General features: G+C 43.9%; 2 protein-coding genes across 5 annotated transcripts in view; one reads left to right on the forward strand and one right to left on the reverse strand.

The window, feature by feature from the left end:
• CTPS2 (CTP synthase 2) overlaps window positions 1-21,399 on the forward strand; it is a 107,727-nt gene that overhangs the window by 56,479 nt on the left and 29,849 nt on the right. For all 4 annotated transcript variants that reach the window (XM_081221637.1, XM_081221638.1, XM_081221636.1 and 1 more), the window contains one exon: window positions 17,076-17,172. In XM_081221637.1, the coding sequence (XP_081077763.1) occupies window positions 17,076-17,172 (97 nt within the window). The remainder of the gene's footprint in view (window positions 1-17,075; window positions 17,173-21,399) is intronic.
• S100G (S100 calcium binding protein G) lies at window positions 414-4,130 on the reverse strand. Its single transcript, XM_081221640.1, has 2 exons — window positions 3,924-4,130; window positions 414-650 (listed from the first exon to the last, which is right to left on the reverse strand). The coding sequence occupies exons 1-2, from the start codon at window positions 4,056-4,058 to the stop codon at window positions 546-548; spliced, it is 240 nt and encodes a 79-aa protein (XP_081077766.1). The 5' UTR covers window positions 4,059-4,130; the 3' UTR covers window positions 414-545.

Consider the following 21,399-nt stretch of genomic DNA (forward strand, 5'->3'; position numbering starts at 1 on the left):
GCTCCCCCAAAGGGTCATTGATTCAAGAGGCACAGCCGATGCTGGGAGATAACTTTAAAGACAAGTGTCTGTTTTGTGAAGTCTGTTTCTCCATAGCTATTGACTAGAGTGAAATACGAGTTGATGCTGGGAATGATGTGAGCCCTGCGTGGCTGCGGAGGGAGAGCAGGGAGGGGGTTATTCTGGTGGACGAGTGGAAGGAGGGAGTTGGTTTGACTCGTCAGAATTCTTTCCAACTCTCCGCCACCATCTTTGTGGTCTTGGTCAAGATCATGGAACTATTCTGGGCCTTTTTTTTTTTCTTTATAAATCATAAATTAGGTGCATCAAATTAAGGTTACTTTCAAATCTAGTAAGCTACAGGGGTCAGTACTTGACAAGGTGAGACATGTCTAAGGATTTCTTTATTCAGTAATTAGACCTCACTGCTTGATCATTACAATTGCAAAGAATTAAGTGGAGACAATGGTGGTTTCGTACAGAATAGGGCCACATCCCAGGCACTCTTCTTCCGGTTCTTAGAATGATCTGTTTTGTTTTTTCCTTCACTGGGATATCTTTTTTATTAACGCCTGGAATTCTTCGAAACTAACTTCTCCATCTCCATTCCTGTCCAGTTCTTGAAAGAGGTCATCTAGGGTGCTTGGACCCTGGTTTTAGACAAAAAGGATGGGATAGAAGAGAGGAGAGAAAATGATTCAGTTACTGCTGCACATTCTCCGAAATTAGAGACACTGGGTCTGTGTTCCTAGAAGGCAGCCGAGTTTTCAGTCACATGTTACTGATAGGGATGAAAAAACCAACTTTAGTTGTATTGCTTCATGTCACAGAACTGACTACCCTTTTTTTAAAAAAAATTATATCATACATTTATTATTTTAAAATTGATAATGTGTATTTTAAAATAATTGGTTTCCTATGTAAACTAAATCTAAATCATTCTTTTGAGAAGTCCCAGGGCTTTACTTGACTGCCAAGGGGCCCTGCTCCAAGGTTTCCTTGGTAACTGGTTTGGCATCCATCCCCAGAGCTGGACCAGCATGTGATCCTAGGCTTGCCATGGACCAGCCCCATGCCAAAGCTTTTCCTTAGCCTGTGCAGTTCTCCCAGCTGCCGTGTGCGGGAGATCCACTTTACAGATGAGGAAACTGAGGCTTTGAGACACCCGCTGACTTGCTCAGGGCCCCCAGCTGGTAAGTAGAGGGCTTGGGGTTCAAACACTGACTCCAGAGCTCAACCCCTTAATTAGCAACCACCCTAGTTTTTTCCCAAACCCCGGGTTGCAGCCCACTGCTATGCTATGCAGGATGACTTTGGCTCAGTGGTTCTCACACTTTGGCATGCGTCAGAATCACCAGGTGGGCTTGCTGACCTTAGTAAACCCAAACTGATGGGTGGTCCTACTCCCAGAGCTTCCGATTGACTAGGCTTGGGGTGGGTCCTGAGAATCTGTATTTCCAACAGGTTCCTGGGCGGTGTTGATGCTGCTGGTCCAGGACTGACTACTCAGAGAACCACTGCTTGTTACATCAGATCATGTTCAGCTCAACTCCCTTTTGACTACTGGTGTTCCTGTAGTGAATTAAGCAGAATTAATTTTTGTCTCTGCTGTAGGGGTGGAAAAATTTCCCTTCCTCCCTTCTGGGTTCTTTGGCTGGTCTATTAATTAAATTGACATAGACAGATCAACAGGAGAAAAACAAGTTTAATTACATAGGTACAGGGTTCCCCATAAAAATGTGATACCCAAAGGGCAGCCAGGTAACTGAGGCTTATATAACATCCTGGGCTAAGGCTACAAAAGGAAGGAAGGCCATTCAGAGGTAGGCAGAGATGTTTGGAAAACAAAAGTTTGGCTTGTTCTACAGATAAATTTCTTAGGAAAAAAGGAATCTCTAGCAAGAGCTCTCTTCCTGGTAAAAGAAGAGCTCTCTTTGCAGTGTAAATTTAGGCAGTTGAGTGGGAGGTAAAGAGCTTTCCCTGAATCTTTGGGTTTTGATTTTTTTTAGTTCCAAGTAATCTTCATGCTAAAGTGGCATATTTCAGGGAGACTTGTTCTGAGCCCCTCCACTGCCGTAAAACTCAAATCTTAAAGCCATCACAACTCTGACTTTCAGGTTAGGAGTCTCTGTGGCAAAATAGTACCCAGGAAACCTATTGAAATAACAGTTTAGTTTATAAGTCAGCTTCGAAAAATTTTTTTTAATTGTGGTAAAAAACACATAAGATAACATTCCCCATCTTAACTATTTTTAAGTATACGGTTCAGTAATATTAAGTATGTTCACACTGTTGTGCAACAAATCTCTACATCAAGGTATGATTTAATCCCTAAGATTCCTGTAAAGACACTGGCACTTAGCTATGCTCACAAGACCTAACTGTGTTAGTTACTTAGCATCTGTTTTATAAATACCAAGCACTGTTTTCCTGAAGCATTTGCTAGATTCTAAACCATACAAGGTGATGTGATGTAAACAGAGTATAGCTTAGAAAACCTTAGAAATCCATATGGAAATATAATCAGTACATGACTTGATAAGTAGATTTTTCACAACTTACCATTAGTCTTCCTACCTTTAACCAAATTAGAAAAGTCATATGTGCTTTTTATAGGAAATACATAAAATATAGAAAAATACAGAAAAAATCACCCATCTTACCTTATTTAAAAACAACTTGTTTCAATAGATTGCCTAGGCTTTCCTGTCAGATTATTATTTTTCTTCTTTTTCTTATTATTTTCTATTATTCCTATTATTATTTTTCTTCCTTTTGGAAAAATTTAAGAGTTTTTTGAAAAGTTGAATCTTTCTCAGAAACACTGGTTTTTATTTTTAATTAGAAAGTCTCTTTTTCTGCTAGTACCTTTAACTTTTCAAGTTATTTCACATTTTAACTATAAGACAATATCGATTACAAGGTCATTGAATTCAGCTACTTCACTTTTTAGTACTAAAAACAGAAACCTCAACAACTAAAACTAGAAACCTTCTCACATGTCATATTGACAGAAGGGACATCTCTGGTTAAAAACTGAGAACCAAATTCTGAAGTTAGAGCTAAGTAGGGACCAAGTCAAATGTAACAGGAAGTTGCACAGTTGCTTCCATTTTGAAGATGGTTTTTAGTTCCAAGGGAAACAAACTGTATTGGAGCAAAGAGAATCAACCTTTCCCTATCCCTTATTGCCTCTAGATGCATTTTGATTTTGATAACTCTGGGATGGTTTTGATCAGAAACTTTATGGCTGAGGAAATGTAATCCTTTCCTGAAAGTTGTTTAGAAACCTGTGGTTGCTCATCAGCACAAATTTAGGTGCTTAACACAAATTAACACAAATGTAAATGCTTTTGAAATAGAAATGGGTGTCGCCAGAGGGCAATTTATCAGCATGAAGCCGGTTTTCTTAACAGACTGCCAAATAAGTGTTGGTCTAGTTGAGAGATCCTGCCTATAACAGTGGAGCACATCCAAGTCCAGCCCCTATAACCGTACAGGCCTCGTTGTTTTCCTAAAGCCTGGCACAGGGGTGCTGAATCCAGGCTGAAGGCCTTAGTGTGTTTGCTTGGCAACCTGCGGGTCTTCCAGGCCTAGCTTGGTAAGAGTGCGATCATGGCTTCTGTTTCCTATGGCTGGTCCCGGGGAGTTCTGTGTCAAGGCTGTGGGCAATAGAAGGCGTAGTCCGTGTTTTCTAGGAGCTTGCCTTCTGAAATGTGGCCTGCCCTCAGGGGAGGAAAGCACACATTCAAGCGCCCTCCCTCCGGTGATGCCTATGCCTGGGCTGCTGGGCGCTCTGCCTGAGATGGAGCTCTGATCCGTATCATCGCGGACCTCAGCCTCTGGCCGCGTCCTTTCCTCTCTTCTCCCCTCCCTTCCCACCATCGCCGCCCCATCAGCGGGCTCTGTCGTGGTATACTCACTTTCAGTAAACTGGGGAATTCAGTCTGAATCAATAGCTTCAGCTCCTCCTTCGACAGCTGGTTTGGATCACCTTCTTTGGTTGCGTATTTTTCAAAAATCCTCTTCAGTTCTTCAGGAAGCTTGTTTGTACTCATTTTGGTGTCCTGTAAATTGAGAAAGAAATGAACTTACCAAAAAGCTGAAGTATTTTATACTGATGATTGCCAGCAGGAGTTGAGTGCTTTTGGGCTGTTTCCTAGGCATAGGTGAGAGAGAATAAAGAAAAGGGGAGAGGGGAAGATAAAGAGGAGGAGGAGGAGAGAGGGGGCGGGATCTGTGGGAATCACAATGTACCAGTGACTGAAAACGTGTTTTAAAAATAATCATCGGGCTTCCCTGGTGGCGCAGTGGTTGAGAGTCCGCCTGCTGATGCAGGAGACACGGGTTCGTGCCCTGGTCCGGGAAGATCCCACATGCCACGGAGCGGCTGGGCCCGTGAGCCATGGCCGGTGAGCCTGCGCGTCAGGAGCCTGTGCTCCGCAACGGGAGAGGCCACAGCAGTGAGAGGCCCGCGTACCACAAAAAAATTAAAAAAAAAAAAATCATCTTAGATAGGTTGTTAAATGTCTGTTTTTGGAGTACATCTGTTAGAAGATAGTCTTTGGAGCCAAATACTTTTACTAGTAATTATGACATTTTTCACATTTTAGGTACCTGCTCTGCACGCTGTAGGCTGTGGTCTTGAAGAAACCTGACCACAGCTTCTAGCCTCTTAAGTTACTGGTAATATCTTTAGGTGGCACAAACCCACTTTTTCTCTAGACCGTGATCTTTCACACCATTCTGAAAGGAAGCAGAAGCAGCTACAGGCAGTACTAAAATCACACTTACCTGGTCGTCCAGCAGTGAGGCAGCTGGAAGAATCAAATAGGAGTGTGAGAAGCTGAGCAGGATCCTGTGACTTTTATAGTCTTTACAGCTACACCACCCTGATTATGAAATTTTCCTTTTGTTTGCCATTTAAGGGTAATTATTAATGATTTTTGAAACCCAAGCCTAAGACTGCATGAGCTTCATAATTAAGGGCAAGATCCAATAAAGGGCCACCTCAACAGTTGCTTAATGGTTCAGAGTCCCAAGTATAAGCTTGGATTCTTTACCCCTTAGATTATATTTTCCCTACAATGTGGAACTAGGATATTTGCTCACTGTTCACATTTCAGAAAGCTCAAATATGGAGGGTTGGTTTTTTTCAATTTAGTTGCATATTTAGGCTTGAAAACAATAATTTTCTGCACATCAAGAAAAAAATGCTGAAATAGACAATCAAATACTACATAGTTTAAAGAATTGCCTTATAGCCTTGGAAGTCCCTCTGATGTTTTGTACATATAAGGTGGTTAAATTTTTTTTTTAATGAACATCCACTTTTTAAAATTAATTAATTAATTAATTAGGCTGTGTTGGGTCTTAGTTGCTGTGCGCGGGCTTTTCTCTAGTTGCGGCGAGTGGGGGCTACTCTTCGTTGCGGTGCAGTCTTATTGCGGTGGCTTCTCTTGTTGCGGAACATGGGCTCTAGGTGCGCGGGCTTCAGTAGTTGTGGCATGCGGGCTTAGTAGTTGTGGCTTGTGGGGTTTAGAGTGCTGGCTCAGTACTTGTGGCGCATGGGCTTGGTTGCTCTGCGGCATGTGTGATCTTCCCAGACCAGGGCTCGAACCCGTGTCCCCTGCATTGGCAGGTGGATTCTTAACCACTGTGCCACCAGGGAAGTCCCTAGGTGGTTAAATTTTTGAATAACTGAATGAATGAATAAAATATCATTGAGAAGCAGGTTTAAGAAGTCGGGGGAAGATACACAATAATTTGTGGTTTCATTTGGCAAAGCAAGATTGCCAAATAGCATGGTCATTTTTCAACTTTTTCATTATTTGTTGTTCCCATATGTGCTTTTTATTTCTTTTCCTTGCCAAATCTATTTTGTTAATCATTCTAAAAACTCGTGAAAATACTTGACTTACTTTTATTCAATTGGAATTACTTCAAACTTTTGGAACTGCCAGGATTTAAAATTGGAGACTAAATTTATTTCTCTTAGAAAGAGTTCCATGAAAGAATTAGGACATTTCCTGGGAACATTGATCCAACTGTAACTCACAAAAGGGGTTTCCAGATCAACTTTAAAAGCACTTATCAGCTTTTAAATACTTGTATATGTCCACACTTTTTATAGACCTTTTCTATATTTAGTTTTCTATGGCCCTTTGTTATATTGCAGACAAATTCAGGATTAAAATATTGGACTGTATTTCTCTCTGAGGCTTTTCAGTTCTAAAATTCTAGGACCTTATTTACCTTGGAGAACAAATGTGAAATCTTACATATAGAGTTCCTTAAAAGCTGCCACCTATCCCGAGTCCTGATCATTCCATGCACCTTAACTGTCTTGTGTATGTTATTCTCGCTTTTATTGCAGATTATTTGACATTGGTATGCATCAGTACTGACTATGTATTAACTCACTTCTTAGAGTAAAGATAGGCCTTTTGCTTTTAGCTGTAAGATTTACACAAAAATGTTCTGATTTGGCAATGTATTTTAATGTATTTTAATCAAGATTTCCTCTTAGAGGAAAACATAGGCAGAACACTCTATGACATAAATCACAGCAAGATCCTTTTTGACCCACCTCCTAGAGTAATGGAAATAAAGACAAAAATAAACACATGGGACCTAATGAAACTTCAAAGCTTTTGCACAGCAAAGGAAACCATAAACAAGACCAAAAGACAACCCTCAGAATGGGAGAAAATATTTGCAAATGAAGCAACTGACAAAGGATTAATCTCCAAGATTTATAAGCAGCTCATGCAGCTCAATAACAAAAAAACAAACAACCCAATCCAAAAATGGGCAGAAGACCTAAATAGACATTTCTCCACAGAAGATATACAGACTGCCAACAAACACATGAAAGGATGCTCAACATCTTTACTCATTAGAGAAATGCAAATCAAAACTACAATGAGATATCATCTCACACCAGTCAGAATGGCCATCATCAAAAAATCTAGAAACAATAAATGCTGGAGAGGGTGTGGAAAAAAGGGAACACTCTTGCACTGCTGGTGGGAATGTGAATTGGTACAGCCACTATGGAGAACAGTATGGAGGTTCCTTAAAAAACTAAAAATAGAACTACCATATGACCCAGCAATCCCACTACTGGGCATATACCCTGAGAAAACCATAATTCAAAAAGAGTCATGTACCAAAATGTTCATAGCAGCCCTATTTACAATAGCCCGGAGATGGAAACAACCTAAGTGTCCATCACCGGATGAATGGATAAAGAAGATGTGGCACATATATACAATGGAATATTACTCAGCCATAAAAAGAAACAAAATTGAGCTATTTGTAATGAGGTGGATGGACCTAGAGTCTGTCATACAGAGTGAAGTAAGTCAGAAAGAGAAAGACAAATACTGTATGCTGACACATATATATGGAATTTAAGGGAAAAAAATGTCATGAAGAACATAGGGGTAAGACAGGAATAAAGACACAGATCTACTAGAGAATGGACTTGAGGATATGGGGAGGGGGAAGGGTAAGCTGTGACAAAGCGAAAGAGCGGCATGGACATATATACACTACCAAATGTAAGGTAGATAGCTAGTGGGAAGCAGCCACATAGCACAGGGAGATCAGCTCAGTGCTTTGTGACCGCCTGGAGGGGTGGGATAGGGAGGGCGGGAGGGAGACGCAAAAGGGAGGGGATATGGGAACATATGTATATGTATAACTGATGAAATTTGTTAATTAAAAAAATTAAAAAATATATATATATATAAACAATACTCAAAAAAAAAGTTTTTATTTTCCCTATTTGAGTATTGCTTTGTTCTTTAATTCATTTAGAGTTTTATGTATTTAGAATTATCCTACTGTAAAGCATCATTAAATATGATCAGATACAAAAAAAAAATGTTCTGATTTGGCAATGTATTTTAATCAAGATTTTCGAGAATTTCTCGGGTTTTTATACTTATGCTCTGTCTTACCTGGGAGGAAGGAGGCTTTTGTTGAACAGTCATGAAAATATCTTTTTCTGCCAACACCTTTTTAAAAAAATTTCAAATCTACAGAAAATTTGCAGAAAGAGTCAATGAATACCAACCCACCTTTTGCCCAGATTCACTAATCGGTAACATTTCCACATTTGCTTTCTCTTTTTATGGATGACCCCCCAACCCCAACCATTTGAGAATCAGTTACAGACATCCAGACACTAACCCCCTAAATACCTCAGCATCTTATCTCATAAGGACAAGGACATTCTCTTACACAACCACAATGCCATTATCACAGCCCGTATTCACATCTCCCCAGTTGTTGAAATAGCATCTTAAATTATCTGTTCTCTCAAATTACCACTTGTGAGCTAAAATCAACATGGCAGTTGTTTTATTTCTTGAGTCTATTTAAGAAATGATTTTAATAACTATATGTGATCTTAATAACAATATAATATATAACTATATGATTTTAACAAGTATATATTGTATGAGATAATATATGTTGTATACAACACATGAAATGTATATATGAACACGTGTGTGTGAGCATGTGTGTATATAAAATGAACTCTAAGAAAAACATTTGGAACAGTATTGGTTAACAGTCTTTTAGGCTACAAATCTCTAGATTCAAGGGAAGACCTCTGATTAAAACAGGCCCAGTGCTGCTGCTTGTTGTCAGAACTTAGGCTTGTGGTAAACACTAACAGAACGGGAAAAACACCCCGTTGGTCCTCTTATATTTTCACTTGCTCACCTCTGCAAGTCACATCTCTCGACTCTTATTTTTCTCTTTACCTGTGGACTCAAGCGTGAGGGTAAACCTGCAGTGGGAAACATGAAATCCACCAATAGATACTCTCATGAAACATTAACTAAAAATATATGGAGATGGGCGATAAATACAGGGTGTGTTCAAAAGAGTGCATTTTGAAACCAGAGAAAGGGGAAAAAATGACAGGCACAAGATGGGTAATGGAAAAATGGAGAGGCAAAGGTTATTTTGCCTCACCGTTGAATTGCTTGATCTTTGGACAGACTTCAGTTTTCCCTAGGAAAGCCAAGAGTAACTTATTTTACAAGCTTGGGGTACCACAGGTCTCCGTGGCCGGGTTACTGTGCTCGAAGGCCACAGCAGCAGCGCCTCAAAAAGCACCTCGGGAAGAGGGTAGTGTCAGCAGCCAGGCCCTGCGAAGCAAAATGGGTGTGAAATGCTGTCTGTGGGCTCGTGTTGTCTTTGATGCTGAGGTTTGACCCTGACTATTAAAGAGCAGCTGTTCCTAAAAGGGAGCACCCCCCCCCCCCACCGCCCAGGACAGAGTTCACCTTTCACTTCCAGCTTCTGCCCTGGGTGCCAGAGTTCGCAGAGGCCTCCTTATCAGAGTCCGGGACTATCGAGGCCTGCTTTTTTATCATGGGCTGTGTGCTGCCCCCGCACCCGACCCGTTAGCTCCAGAAATCCCGCAGCACCCGTGTGAAGTGGATGCCGCTGTTACCTCCAGTCTACAGAGATGGTCAAGGACCCGTTCAAGGTCATGTCACTGGGGACTGGCAGAGCTGGGATTCAAGTCCAGAGCCAGCCTGCACCCTCAGCCACCATGCCACCTGCCCCATCTCAGGAGTAGGGCTTCTGTGAGGAGAGCTGGTCAATGTTAGTGTGAGTCTCAGAGGCAGGACTTCAGTGTCATGATCACACCTGAAGGTATAAGAATGTTCTTTTCCTAGTGGAAGTACCATAGACCTTATTTTACTGGTGGAAAAAACCAAGTTAAAAAAACTAGAGCGGCTTCCCTGGTGGCGCAGTGGTTGAGAGTCTGCCTGCTGATGCAGGGGACACGGGTTCGTGCCCCGGTCCGGGAAGATCCCACATGCCGCGGAGCGGCTGGGCCCGTGAGCCATGGCCGCTGGGCCTGCGCGTCCAGAGCCTGTGCTCCGCAACGGGAGAGGCCACAACAGTGAGAGACCCGTGTACCGCAAAAAAAAAAACAAAAAAAAAAACCTAGAAAATATCTACGTATTTCTAGGACTGCTTAATGCTTTCACCATTGTAGATTCCATCCTCACGCTGCCCTGATGCTGCAGAGAAGTACCGGCCCTGTATCAGGTGAGAGGTGAGCTTGGGCACAGCGTACCTTGGCCTCAGAGCAGGCCACTGCCCCTCTCCCCTTCTGTCTGTGACTTGGTCTCAGAGACCCTCTACTTCTTGTAGGCCCACCGACCAGTCCCTGGGTCTCCTCTGTTAGTTTTTGATTGAAATTCAGGGAGATTTAATGATGGAGCGCTTGATCCAAACCTGCCATTGTGTTGAACTCTGGTGGTGCTAGAGAAGAAGATCTAGTCCTTGTGCGTGAGGAGCCCACACTTTAGTTTCTGAGAGGAGGTGCATATATGAAATGATGGCGGAGGTTAAAGTTGTATACGATAAAGGACTAGATTAGTTTCCTATTGCTGCTGTAACAAATTACCACCAACTTAGTGACAAATTTATTTTTTTACAGGTCTGAAGCTCAGAAGCATTTCTTCTGGAGGCTCTAGGGGAGAATCTATTTCTTTGCTTTTTCCAGCTTCTAGAGACTGCCTGCTCATGGCCCTTTCCTCCATCTTTAAAGCCAGCCATGTGGCCTCTTCCAGTCTCTCTCTCTCCCTCTCTCTCTGACCTCTGCTTCGTTGTCACATCTGCATCTCTGATTCTGACCCTCCTGCTTCTTCTTATGAAGACCCTGTGGTTACGTTGGGCCTACCCTGATAACCCCCAGATAATTTTACCATCTCAGGAGGCTTAATTTAATCAGGCCTGCAAAGTCGCTTTTGCCATGGAAGGCAACATATTCACGGTTTCTGGGGACTAGGACATCTTTGGGGGGGGCTGTTATTCAGCCTACCACTTATTGGAAATGAATTAACACAGTGTAGGTCATTTGTTTGGTAGGGTGAGCATAACAGTGGTATTAAGTATGGCACAGTAAGGAGAACTGGAGGGTGCCCCTAAAGCGCAAGCCCACGTGGGATGGTGGGGAGAAGCCATCTCAGGGCAAGTAGTGAAGAGGCGGTATGTATGCAGCGGCGTCGAGGGGAGGGAAGCAGAGGCACCATTGGCGACGGACCTATCCAGCTGACGTAGAAACCACGGGTCGGAATATGTGGGGAGAGCGTAGACGGTTCCTGAATGAGGTGGAACCTGCGTGCCACATGGAAGGGTTCAGATTTGGTCTGCAACGCTGGAGGCTGCGGTAGCTGCCCAGCTACTGAAGATGGTCTGCTGGGAGGTAGGCTCCTCTAGTGTCCCCAAATGAAATGTCCAAAGGCAAGGGACTGGACAGAAGCTGGCCTTACCAGGGTTCTGTCAGGTAGGTCAGAAGGCTTGCACTCTTTCCCGCACTGCCATTAAGGAATTTCATCTTTGGGAATTCCCTGGCAGTCTAATGGTTAGGACTTTGCACTTTCACTGCCGAGGCTCAGGCTTAGTTCCCTGGTTGGGGAACTAAGATCCTGCAAGCCGCGCTCCATGGCCAAAAAAAAAGGGGGGAGGGGAATTTCATCTTTGATAAGAGAACCTAGCTTCCCTAGACTTTGTTGTTTAAGGCACCCAGGACTCCTGAAGTCTTGAACCCATTACACTTTTATCATGGGCTGCAGAAACTTTGGTAAAGGTTAATTAGGGCCGTGTTTATCCTTACATGGTACATTTACATCTCCTAAAGCTTTATCACCACTAATATTCGTTACTTATTGATCCTTTTTTATTTTTCTTCTGCGCTATGGCTCGGTTCCAAGAAACGACAGATCTGTAGTGGAGATCAGATGACAGCTTGTATTTAGGCAAACTCAGAATGGGCCGAGGTGACCCTTTTGCAATGGAAGAGGCATTTTCCTCTCAGATGCAAAATCTAGGGTATTTTGAAAATGTTGGGAGTAAAACTAAAGCATATCTGAAGTTCTTTAACCACCCCAGTAATGATAAAAGATGTTTTAAAACTGTGATGTTCTCCTATCTCTCAGGCTTTTTGCAGAAGGAATGCCAGGAACAAAGATGTTTCCTTAATTTTGTTGCTCAATCAGGTCATTTGTAACTGGGAGGCAGTCATACTGTCATCTTTAGAGCTGGTAGGACGGCCTGATAACTCTGCAAGGCAACTGGTTTGGCCAGGCTTGGCCAGAAGTACCCTGTGTTCTCTGCCTTCCCCAGCCGTCCCGTTCTGGAGTGTTTCTGTTCTCCCAGCTGGAGCCTGGCCTGGACGTTCTTTTTTTTTCACATCTTTAATGGAGTATAATTGCTTTACAATGGTGTGTTGGTTTCTGCTTTATAACGAACTGGATCAGCTCTACATATACATATATCCCCATATCCCCTCCCTCTTGCGTCTCCCTCCCACCCTCCCTATCCCACCCCTCAAGGTGGTCACAAAGCACCAAGCTGATCTCCCTGCGCCATGCGGCTGCTTCCCACTAGCTATGGATTTTCCGTTTGGGAGTGTATATATGTCCATGCCACTCTCTCACTTTGTCCCAGCTTACCCTTTCCCCTCCCCGTGTCCTCAAGTCCATTCTCTAGTAGGTCTGCGTCTTTATTCCCGTCCTGCCCCTAGGTTCTTCATGACCTTTTTTTTTTTTTTTAGATTCCATATATATGTGTTAGCATACGGTATTTGTTTTTCTCTTTCTGACTTACTTCACTCTGTATGACAGACTCTAGGTCCATCCACCTCACTACAAATAACTCAATTTCGTTTCTTTTTACGGCTGAGTAATATTCCATTGTATATATGTGCCACATCTTCTTTATCCATTCGTCTGTTGATGGACACTTAGATTGCTTCCATGTCCTGGCTGTTGCAAATAGAGCTGCCATGAACATTGTGGTACATGACTCTTTTTGAATTACGGTTTTCTCAGGGTATATGCCCAGTAGTGGGATTGCTGGGTCGTATGGTAGTTCTATTTTTAGTTTTTTAAGGAACCTCCATACTGTTCTCCATAGTGGCTGTATCAATTTACATTCCCACCAACAGTGCAAGAGGGTTCCCTTTTCTCCACAGGACGGGGTTAAAGGAGCAGCTGCTTCAGGGGCTCTGGCTCACTCAGGCTGGGGGGAAGGAGGGGTACGGAGTGCGAGGTGAGCCTGCGGTGGCAGAGGGCGGCAGGACGTTGCACGAGCCTGAGGCGCGCCATGCGTTCTCCCGGGGAACTTGTCCCTGGATCACGGGATCCTGGCAGTGGCGGGCTGCACGGGCTCCAGGGAGGGGGCTGTGGATAGTGACCTGTGCTTGCACACAGGCTTCTTGGTGGCTGCAGCAGCAGCCTTAGCGTCCCATGCCCGTCTCTGGGGTCTGCGCTGATAGCCGCGGCTCGCGCCCGTCTCTGAAGCTCGTTTAGGCGGTGCTCTGAATCCCCTCTCCTCGTGTACCCCGAAACAATGGTCTCTTGCCTCTTTGGTAGCTCCAGACGTTTTCCCGGACTCCCTCCCGGCTAGCCGTGGTGCACTAGTCCCTTCAGGTTGTGTTCACGCCGCCAACCCCAGTCCTCTCCCTGCGCTCCGACCAAAACCCAAGCCTCAGCTCCCAGCCCCGCCCGCCCCGGCGGGTGAGCAGACAAGCCTCTCGGGCTGGTGAGTGCTGGTTGGCACCGATCCTTCGTGCAGGAATCTCTCCGCTTTGCCCTCCGCACCCCTGTTGCTGTGCTCTCCTCCGTGGCTCCGAAGCTTTCCCCCTCCGCCACCCGCAGTCTCCGCCCAGGAAGGGGCTCCTAGTGTGTGGAAACCTTTCCTCCTTCACAGCTCCCTCCCGCTGGTGCAGGTCCCGTCCCTATCCTTTAGTCTGTGTTTATTCTTTTTTCTTTTGTCCCACCCAGGTACGTGGGGAGTTTCTTGCCTTTTGGGAGGTCTGAGGTCTTCTGCCAGCGTTCAGTAGGTGTTCTGTGGGAGTTGTTCCACGTGTAGATGAATTTCTGAGTATTTGTGGGGAGGAAGTTGATCTCCACGTCTTACTCTTCTGCCGTCTTGAAGATCTTCCTGGCCTGGACGTTCTTCCACTGAGTGTGTGATGGGCATCCCCGGATGAAGCCCCCTGTCCGTTCTTGCTCTGCTTTTCTCCTTTCACTGCTGTTCGGGGCATCATTCAGAGTTGGAAATCTACTTCCATCTGCTCCCCCATCTTTTGTCTACTGTTTTCTGTGCCTCTCCAGTGGTTTCTATGGGAGCGTGTTTTGACCGGAGGGTCACCGGGGCAGTTACACCTTGGGATTTCTTTCTGTACTATTATATCAGGAGAAGGTCTTATTTACTGCTTTTGAAAACAGCAGGGATAATGTGAACTAATACCCTAGTGGAAGGCCTACACAATATATTTCACTATTTGGGCCTTCAATTTGTATTTTCATTAAAGCAATTATGTGTTCAACAATTCCAAAAAAAAAAAGCCAACAATTCCAAAAGGCCTATAATGAAAAAATTCAGTAATCCTCACCTTGTGTCTACCAAACTCAACTCTTATGGCTGCTTCTCCTGATACTTACCTTCATGTTTCTAAATAATGTTCTCATATTGCCCTTTCAGGAATTTCCAGACTTCCCTCTATGTTGGAGGAGTACTTAAGATCCTTAGGCAGCCCTGTGCCCACTGCATTTAGCTTTTGGAAATATTTTCTGGTCCTGTGTTTGTCAGATTCAACCCAAGTAAGCAGTAAGAGAGGACTCCCGTTCTTAGTTGGGTCATTTGACTCCATTCTCAGTGGTTTATACCAGAACATTCCTTGAATTCCAAACATGCCAATAACTGAACAAACTACATTAAAAGTCTCTTCCTGAGTGGAAAAACCCAATGCCGGAAGTAAGGTTGACTTGAAGCATCACAGTACACTTGTAAGAAGAAACCAGGGGAGTTTATTGCTGTGGTCTTCCTAAAGGGTTCAGGTTGTCTTCAACTGAAGCGGAAATTGAAGCTGTGAGTCAACCTAGGAGTCTGTGGCAGGTAGTGTAGTCTTATCTGTACTTTCCTAGAAAATACCCAAGGGGCTGAAAGCTAAACAGCTCAGCTTTCTGAACTGGAAGCTGATGCCCTCTCCTCACCTCACTCCTGTAATACTTAATCTAGCCGTAATTAGCCGACCCAAGAAGATAGGACAGACATGCCAAGGCCAAGAGCACTTCAGAACCAAGCACTCCATCTGCCAAGGGGTGTAGTCAAGTTTTTTCTCCACCCCTTCCTCTCAGTGACTCTTAGAGTGTACCCGGGCCACAGGGTTCAAAAGGCTCAGAAAGTTCTTCTGGAGCACTGATAAGGTCATACAAGTTCTTGGAAAATTCCGGTTGTCAAGGATTCCTGTAGAGCAACATGTGGCAGTTAGGGTATAGAAAAAACAAGGAAAGAAAGGTTTTATGAGAGGAAACTTGAGCAATTCCACTAGAACAGGTTAACTCACCCAACTGTAGTCTGTTCTAACAAAGATGAAATAAAACCATGAGATTGTAGTGAACAGAATTGCAAAAATAGACCATTGGCTAACAAGAACAGACTTTTCATAAAAATCACGTGTCTGCATTTCTGTGAATTAGTCCTAAAGATAAATCTGAAATTATTTGGTCTGAGTTCATTCAATCATCCATGCATTCGTTCAGTGCATACCAGATGCCAGTTCCATGTGTGCTAGGGGCTGGGAATGCAATGGTAAAAGCAAAAAGTGCCCCAGCTCTTAGCGATTCACAGTCTAGCGCACAAAGCACTCTACACACAAATGGAGGGGAGCACGGTGACGGGGAGCGTGTTGATAGAGGACCCCGACTAGGCTATGGCGCCTGGTAATATCAGCTCCTGTGGAAGCTCATATTGGATAGTTGAGCTAAGATCTTAGGGTTAAGGATGGATTAACTTAGGAAAAGAGGGTAGGGGAGTGGGAGATGTTCAAAGTCTCCATGGTGGGAGGAAGGAAGATGCACTTGAGGAACTGAAGGAAGGCTCAGCGACCAGAGCTCAGGGTAGGAGGGGAAAGTCATGGGAAGTGAGGCTGAAGGGCTAGGTTGGGCCAGTACCAGGCAGTCAAGGATTTCAAGCAGGAGAAACACCACACCACTCTGCCTGCAGTGCGCAGGGCTGGGGGGACATGTGAAGGTGGGGCATGTCTAGTTGGTGAGCTCTGGCCGCAGTCCGGGTGAGGGGCTGTGGTTTGGGTGGTGGTGGGAGCTGTGGATGGATGCGGGAAGTCTGGAGCCGGTAAGTGGATAGGACTTGACACATTGGAGATGAGGGAGAGGGAGAGATCCAGGGTGGCACTTAGGTTTCTACCTATGGAATGTGGTAGAATGGATTATATTTTTTTTCTTTAATTTTTTTTATAAGAGTAACCCTTCTAGGGGGCTTCCCTGGTGGTCCAGTGGTTAAAGACTCCGTGCTTCCACTGCAGGGGGCACAGGTTCGATTCCTGGTTGGGGAACTAAGATCCTGCATGCCGTATGGCATAACCAAAAAAAAAAAAAAGAATCCTTCTAAATGATTTTCTGCAAATAAGTACAATTGGCTCTCCGTATCCATGGGTTCGGCATCCACAGATACCGATAGCTGACTGTATTATGCCATTTTAGATAAGGGATTGGAGCATCCAAGGATTTTGTTATCCAGAGGGGTCCTGGAACCTGTCCCCCTGGATACTGAGGGACGACTGTACTTTTGGTATCCTTTTCCAAAATGGACAGATTTGCTTATGGAAAATCTTTAGGGAATGGAGTGGGCGGTGGGAGAGGGTTGTTATTATAAGGGACGTGAAGACCAAAGCAGAAGGTCCCAGAAGGTCAGAACTTGAAGTGTGAACATTGCCTGGAACTGACAGTTTGAGTAATGACAGGAGGGAGGTTATAAAGATGCTCCTGATAAATTTTTTACCTGTGATTTGAATGAAAGATGAGAAGCAGAGATGAAAAGGCAGCATACTGTGAGGAGCGTATAAAAGCATGATCGTGTTTGAATAGGAAAATTGGAAGGAACGATCAGATTTTCTTGTTTAAGGAACATCCTTACCCAGTGAGCATCCCCTAAAAGTAAAGCTTGAAATGTGGGAAATTACGTTTTTACAAGATGGCAAAACCGCACTTGTTTTGTTTTCTAAGGTGATTGATATGCCGGAACACAACCCTGGCAATTTGGGAGGAACGATGAGGCTGGGAATAAGAAGAACTGTTTTCAAAACTGAAAATTCAATATTAAGTAAGTTTCTCAGATCATTTGTTTTATAACATGGCAGGCGTCATTTACATGGCTGTGCCTGGCCACAGCCCTCCTGGAGCTCTCCCGTCCCGTCCCTCTTGCCCCTTCCCTGCCTCTGCACTCGCTGGTCCTCCTGCTTCCCCATTCCTCTCCCTGAAAGGGTTGGTAGAACACACATGGGTGCCCCTTCTCATTTGCCCTCCACCACACCCTGGCCAGTGGGCTGCTTTGTGCTTTACCGATGCTCCTGGGGTTGACCCTGCACCAGGACAGCCCTGATTCCAGCTCAGTTCTTTCCAATCCACTGTTTTCTCCACTGCATCGAAACCGGCTCCCTGTTTAACTGTTTCATGTCTGACTGCTTTGAGCCACTAATTTTTGAACTTCTTGAGAAGGGGGGCAGTTATGTCTCAGAAGTCTATTTCTCTGTTCCCTGAGTCGCTCCAGCATGGGGTAAGGAAAATATGATGGGCTTCACTGTCTGGTATTTGCTGATCTTCCACTCCCGATAAGGTTATTCTAATTTCTGTGGAACTTTTTCCCATAGATTGACATATGATTTGAGAATAACTTAATGTAACCCCAAAACCCCTAATTCAATTTGATAAATATATCTCAGTGCCTGCTCTGCGCCATATGCACTGTGCTCGATTCTGGAGATACAGCAGTGGCCAGGACAGATGCCAGCGCTGCTCACCTTCCCCCCTCCACCCCCCATCCCGCCCGTCCCGGGCTGGATGCAGAGGAGGGAACCCAGGTATCTCGGGCGTCAGCATCGTTCTTGTGAAGTTATAAGAATACCTTAGAAAAATGCCTTCTTCACTCAAAGAAGAATAAGACTAGAAATATGAGGTTCTCCTTTAAGGCTGATAAACAGCTTCTAAGGAATATAAAGCTTCTTAGCAAGAAGGAAATTTAAAAAGGAAAAGTTTTAAAGTGCACATATTTCCCTACTCTCTCTGGGTGAGAAGCCAGTATTTTTTAAGTGACTTTTTTCTTTAAGAATATAAGAATTTTTTCTCTTTGTGGGTATTAGCAGCAATTCTTTGGCTTTCAGATGTTTCTAAATACTTTGAGACTTTGTTCAAATAGTGGTCTAAGAGGCAAAAATGGTTAGTGAGAAATTTCATCTTTTAAAATTGTTATCTACTGTAAAAGATTCAGTTATAATCGTACTAAGCTTTTTAAAAGGAGCATTGTGTTCACTATATTTAAAATTTTTACCTGTCTTGATGGAAATAAGACTGATTTAGGATTTGTTTTTCTTTACAGTAGACCTAAAAGTAGCATTGATGATGTTTATGAATCTTAAACATAACACCAAAGTTTGTTGCTTAATTAACATCTTTTGCCTGCCGTGAAAAAAATGTAAACAGCTCTATTAAGATGTAATTTACATACCATACAATTCATCTGCTAAAAGTGTACAACTCACAGTTATGCAACCATCACCACAGTCAAGTTTTTTTTTTTTTTTAATTTTGCGGTACGCGGGCCTCTCACTGTTGTGGCCTCTCCCGTTGCGGAGCACAGGCTCCGGAAGCGCAGGCTCAGCGGCCATGGCTCACGGGCCCAGCCGCTCCGGGGCATGTGGGATCTTCCCGGACTGGGGCACGAACCCGTGTCCCCTGCATCGGCAGGCAGACCCTCAACCACTGCGCCACCAGGGAAGCCCCCCACAGTCGTTTTGAACATTTTTAGCACCTCAAAAAGAAACCCTGTTCCCTTTAGCTATCACCACCACCCCCTCCAGCCCTAAGCCCATTACCTTAATCTATAGTTTTGCCTATTCTGGATATTTTATATAGATAGAATGGTATGATCTCTGGCATTTGTGTTTGGCTTCTTTCATTTAGCATAATGTTTAAACGTATGTGTACATTATAGCATGTGTCAGTACTCCATTCCATTTTTTTCTAAACTTTTTCTTTTTAAGTTTTCATGGTCTTTTCTAAACTTTATCTATCAACCTTAGTTGTTGGGTTTTTTTTTTGCCACACCACGTGGCATGCAGGATCTTAGTTTCCTGACCGGGGATTGAACCCTGGGCCCCCTGCAGTGGAAGCGTGGAGTCTTAACCACGGGTCCACCAGGGAAGTCCCTATCATCCTTAGTTTTTATATAGTCTGTTATAGTAGCGAACTTTTTCATGTATTTAGTCTTCATGTCTATTATTTGGACATATATTTAATTGAGTTAAGGAACCATAATATACTGATTCATTTCCATTTGCTAAGCATTTCAGGTTGTTTCTGTCATTTTGTTAGAAAAATGCTGATGTGAACATTTTGACCCAGTGTTCTCTTGTCCTTTTGATTGTTTCTTTAGGATAGATTTCCAGGAGTCAGACTATTATGTCAAAGGGTATGAACACTTTTGTAACTGTTAATTCTGGATTGTTTGAAAGAAAAGGTGAACCAGTTCATAATGATGTTAACTGTACTGTCGTGTCCTTGCTTTCTCTAGCCTTTTTGCTAATATTTTTATTATTTTTCTTCTGTTCTGTTAACAAGAACAAAAAGGGCCTTGTATTATTGTACTTTAATTTGCATTTCTTTTCATTTCTACAAAGTGGAAATTTCCCCTTCCCAGATGGTGGTTTACTTGTTTGTATACCACCCATGTCTGAAGTCTCCACCAGCACTTAATATGGGAACAGAAAGATATACCAGCCCAGAGTCTCTTACCTAGATGGTCTAAAGCAAGGGTTGGTAAGCTTTTTCTGTAAGGGGCCAGATAGTAAATATTTTCAATTTTGGAGCCATATGGTCTTTGATGCAACTACTCAACTCTGTGTTGTAGCATGAAAGCAGCAATAGGCAAATATGCAAGTGAACAAGCATGGTTGTGTTCCAATGAACCTTTATTTATGGACACTGAAATGTGAATTTCATGTAATTTTCATGCATCATGAAACATTATTTTTCTCCTGTTTTTTTTTAACCATCTGAAAATGTAAAAACCATCCTTAGTTCGGGAGCTGAACAAAGACGGGGGAATCCTGTTCTGCCTCGGGGTTGCCACGGCTTACAGAACCCCTGTCTAAACAAAAGAAGCACAGGCTGAACAAAGCAAGAGGCCAAGGCTGCAAGGCTGCTACCCTCCTGGGGAGCATTCAAGGACACCTCCCCGCTTGTCCACTTGCCTGCCTAAATACCCTATTTAGTGACAGAATAAGGCCAAGACGGCTTTCAGAAGCCATTTGGTCCAGCCTTTATACTGTTCACCTGAGCAAGCGGAGGGCCATGGGTGGGGGTGGGGGGGACAGGCCTCGGCTGCTCTTCTCACATTGTTTTTAGTCTTCTACTGGAACACGTGGCCCTGGCTCCACAGCCCACCGTTACGATCACTCTCCAAAACGTGGCTCTTTAAACACACATTTCAGGATTGTGAAACTTGTCAAACACTTCAGATGTGTATATTTTATTGCATGTAAATTATACCTCAATTTAAAAACCACACACATTTTATCTGGGAATGTAGATGGTAGGACTTGTCTACCTATAGTGATACTATTACTTGTTTGATTAACTCATTAGATGACTTTTGAAAAGCAGGGGGATATGGTACAAAGCAGTTAAGTCTTTTTTGTGTGTGTGGTACCCGGGCCTCTCACTGTTGCGGCCTCTCCCGTTGCGGAGCACAGGCTCCGGACGCGCAGGCTCAGTGCCATGGCTCACGGGCCCAGCCGCTCTGCGGCATGTGGGATCTTCCCGGACCGGGCACGAACCCGTGTCCCCTGCATCGGCAGGCGGACTCTCAACCACTGTGCCACCAGGGAAGCCCTTTTTATTTTTTTAAACATCTTTATTGGAGTATAATTGCTTTACAGTGGTGTGTTAGTTCCTGCTTTATAACAAAGTGAATCAGCTATACATATACATATATCCCCATATCTCCTCCCTCTTGCGTCTCCCTCCCTCCCACCCTCCCTATCCCACCCCTCTCGGTGGTCACAAAGCACCGAGCTGATCTCCCTGTGCTATGCCGCTGCTTCCCTCTAGCTATCGATTTTACATTAGCAGTTAAGTCTTAAATGGGGTGCTTCGAAGAGTGAGAAATCTAGATTGAGGTGTGGCTAGAGATGGAGGGGGTCAGGCTCAGGTGAGAGGGGAGCCAGGGAGAGCACCGAGGAACTTTGGTATGAGAGGGTTTTAAGACTTCAGAAACTTTATTGTTTTGCTTGTGGCTCTCAACTGAGTGTGAGAGCTGGGAACATACTGAAGT

This window comes from Mesoplodon bidens (assembly GCF_964165515.1).
Source record: "Mesoplodon bidens genome assembly, chromosome: X".
Taxonomy (NCBI): domain Eukaryota; kingdom Metazoa; phylum Chordata; class Mammalia; order Artiodactyla; family Ziphiidae; genus Mesoplodon; species Mesoplodon bidens.

What these genes read in the sequence shown, in the direction of transcription:
- S100G (XM_081221640.1), bottom strand. Translation starts at nt 4,058, where the DNA reads ATGAGTACAAACAAGCTTCCTGAAGAACTGAAGAGGATTTTTGAAAAA. An exon ending in AATTCCCCAGTTTACTGAAA is followed by an intron (nt 651 to 3,923) that starts GTGAGTATACCA and finishes GTCTAAAACCAG; the next exon opens with GGTCCAAGCACCCTAGATGA.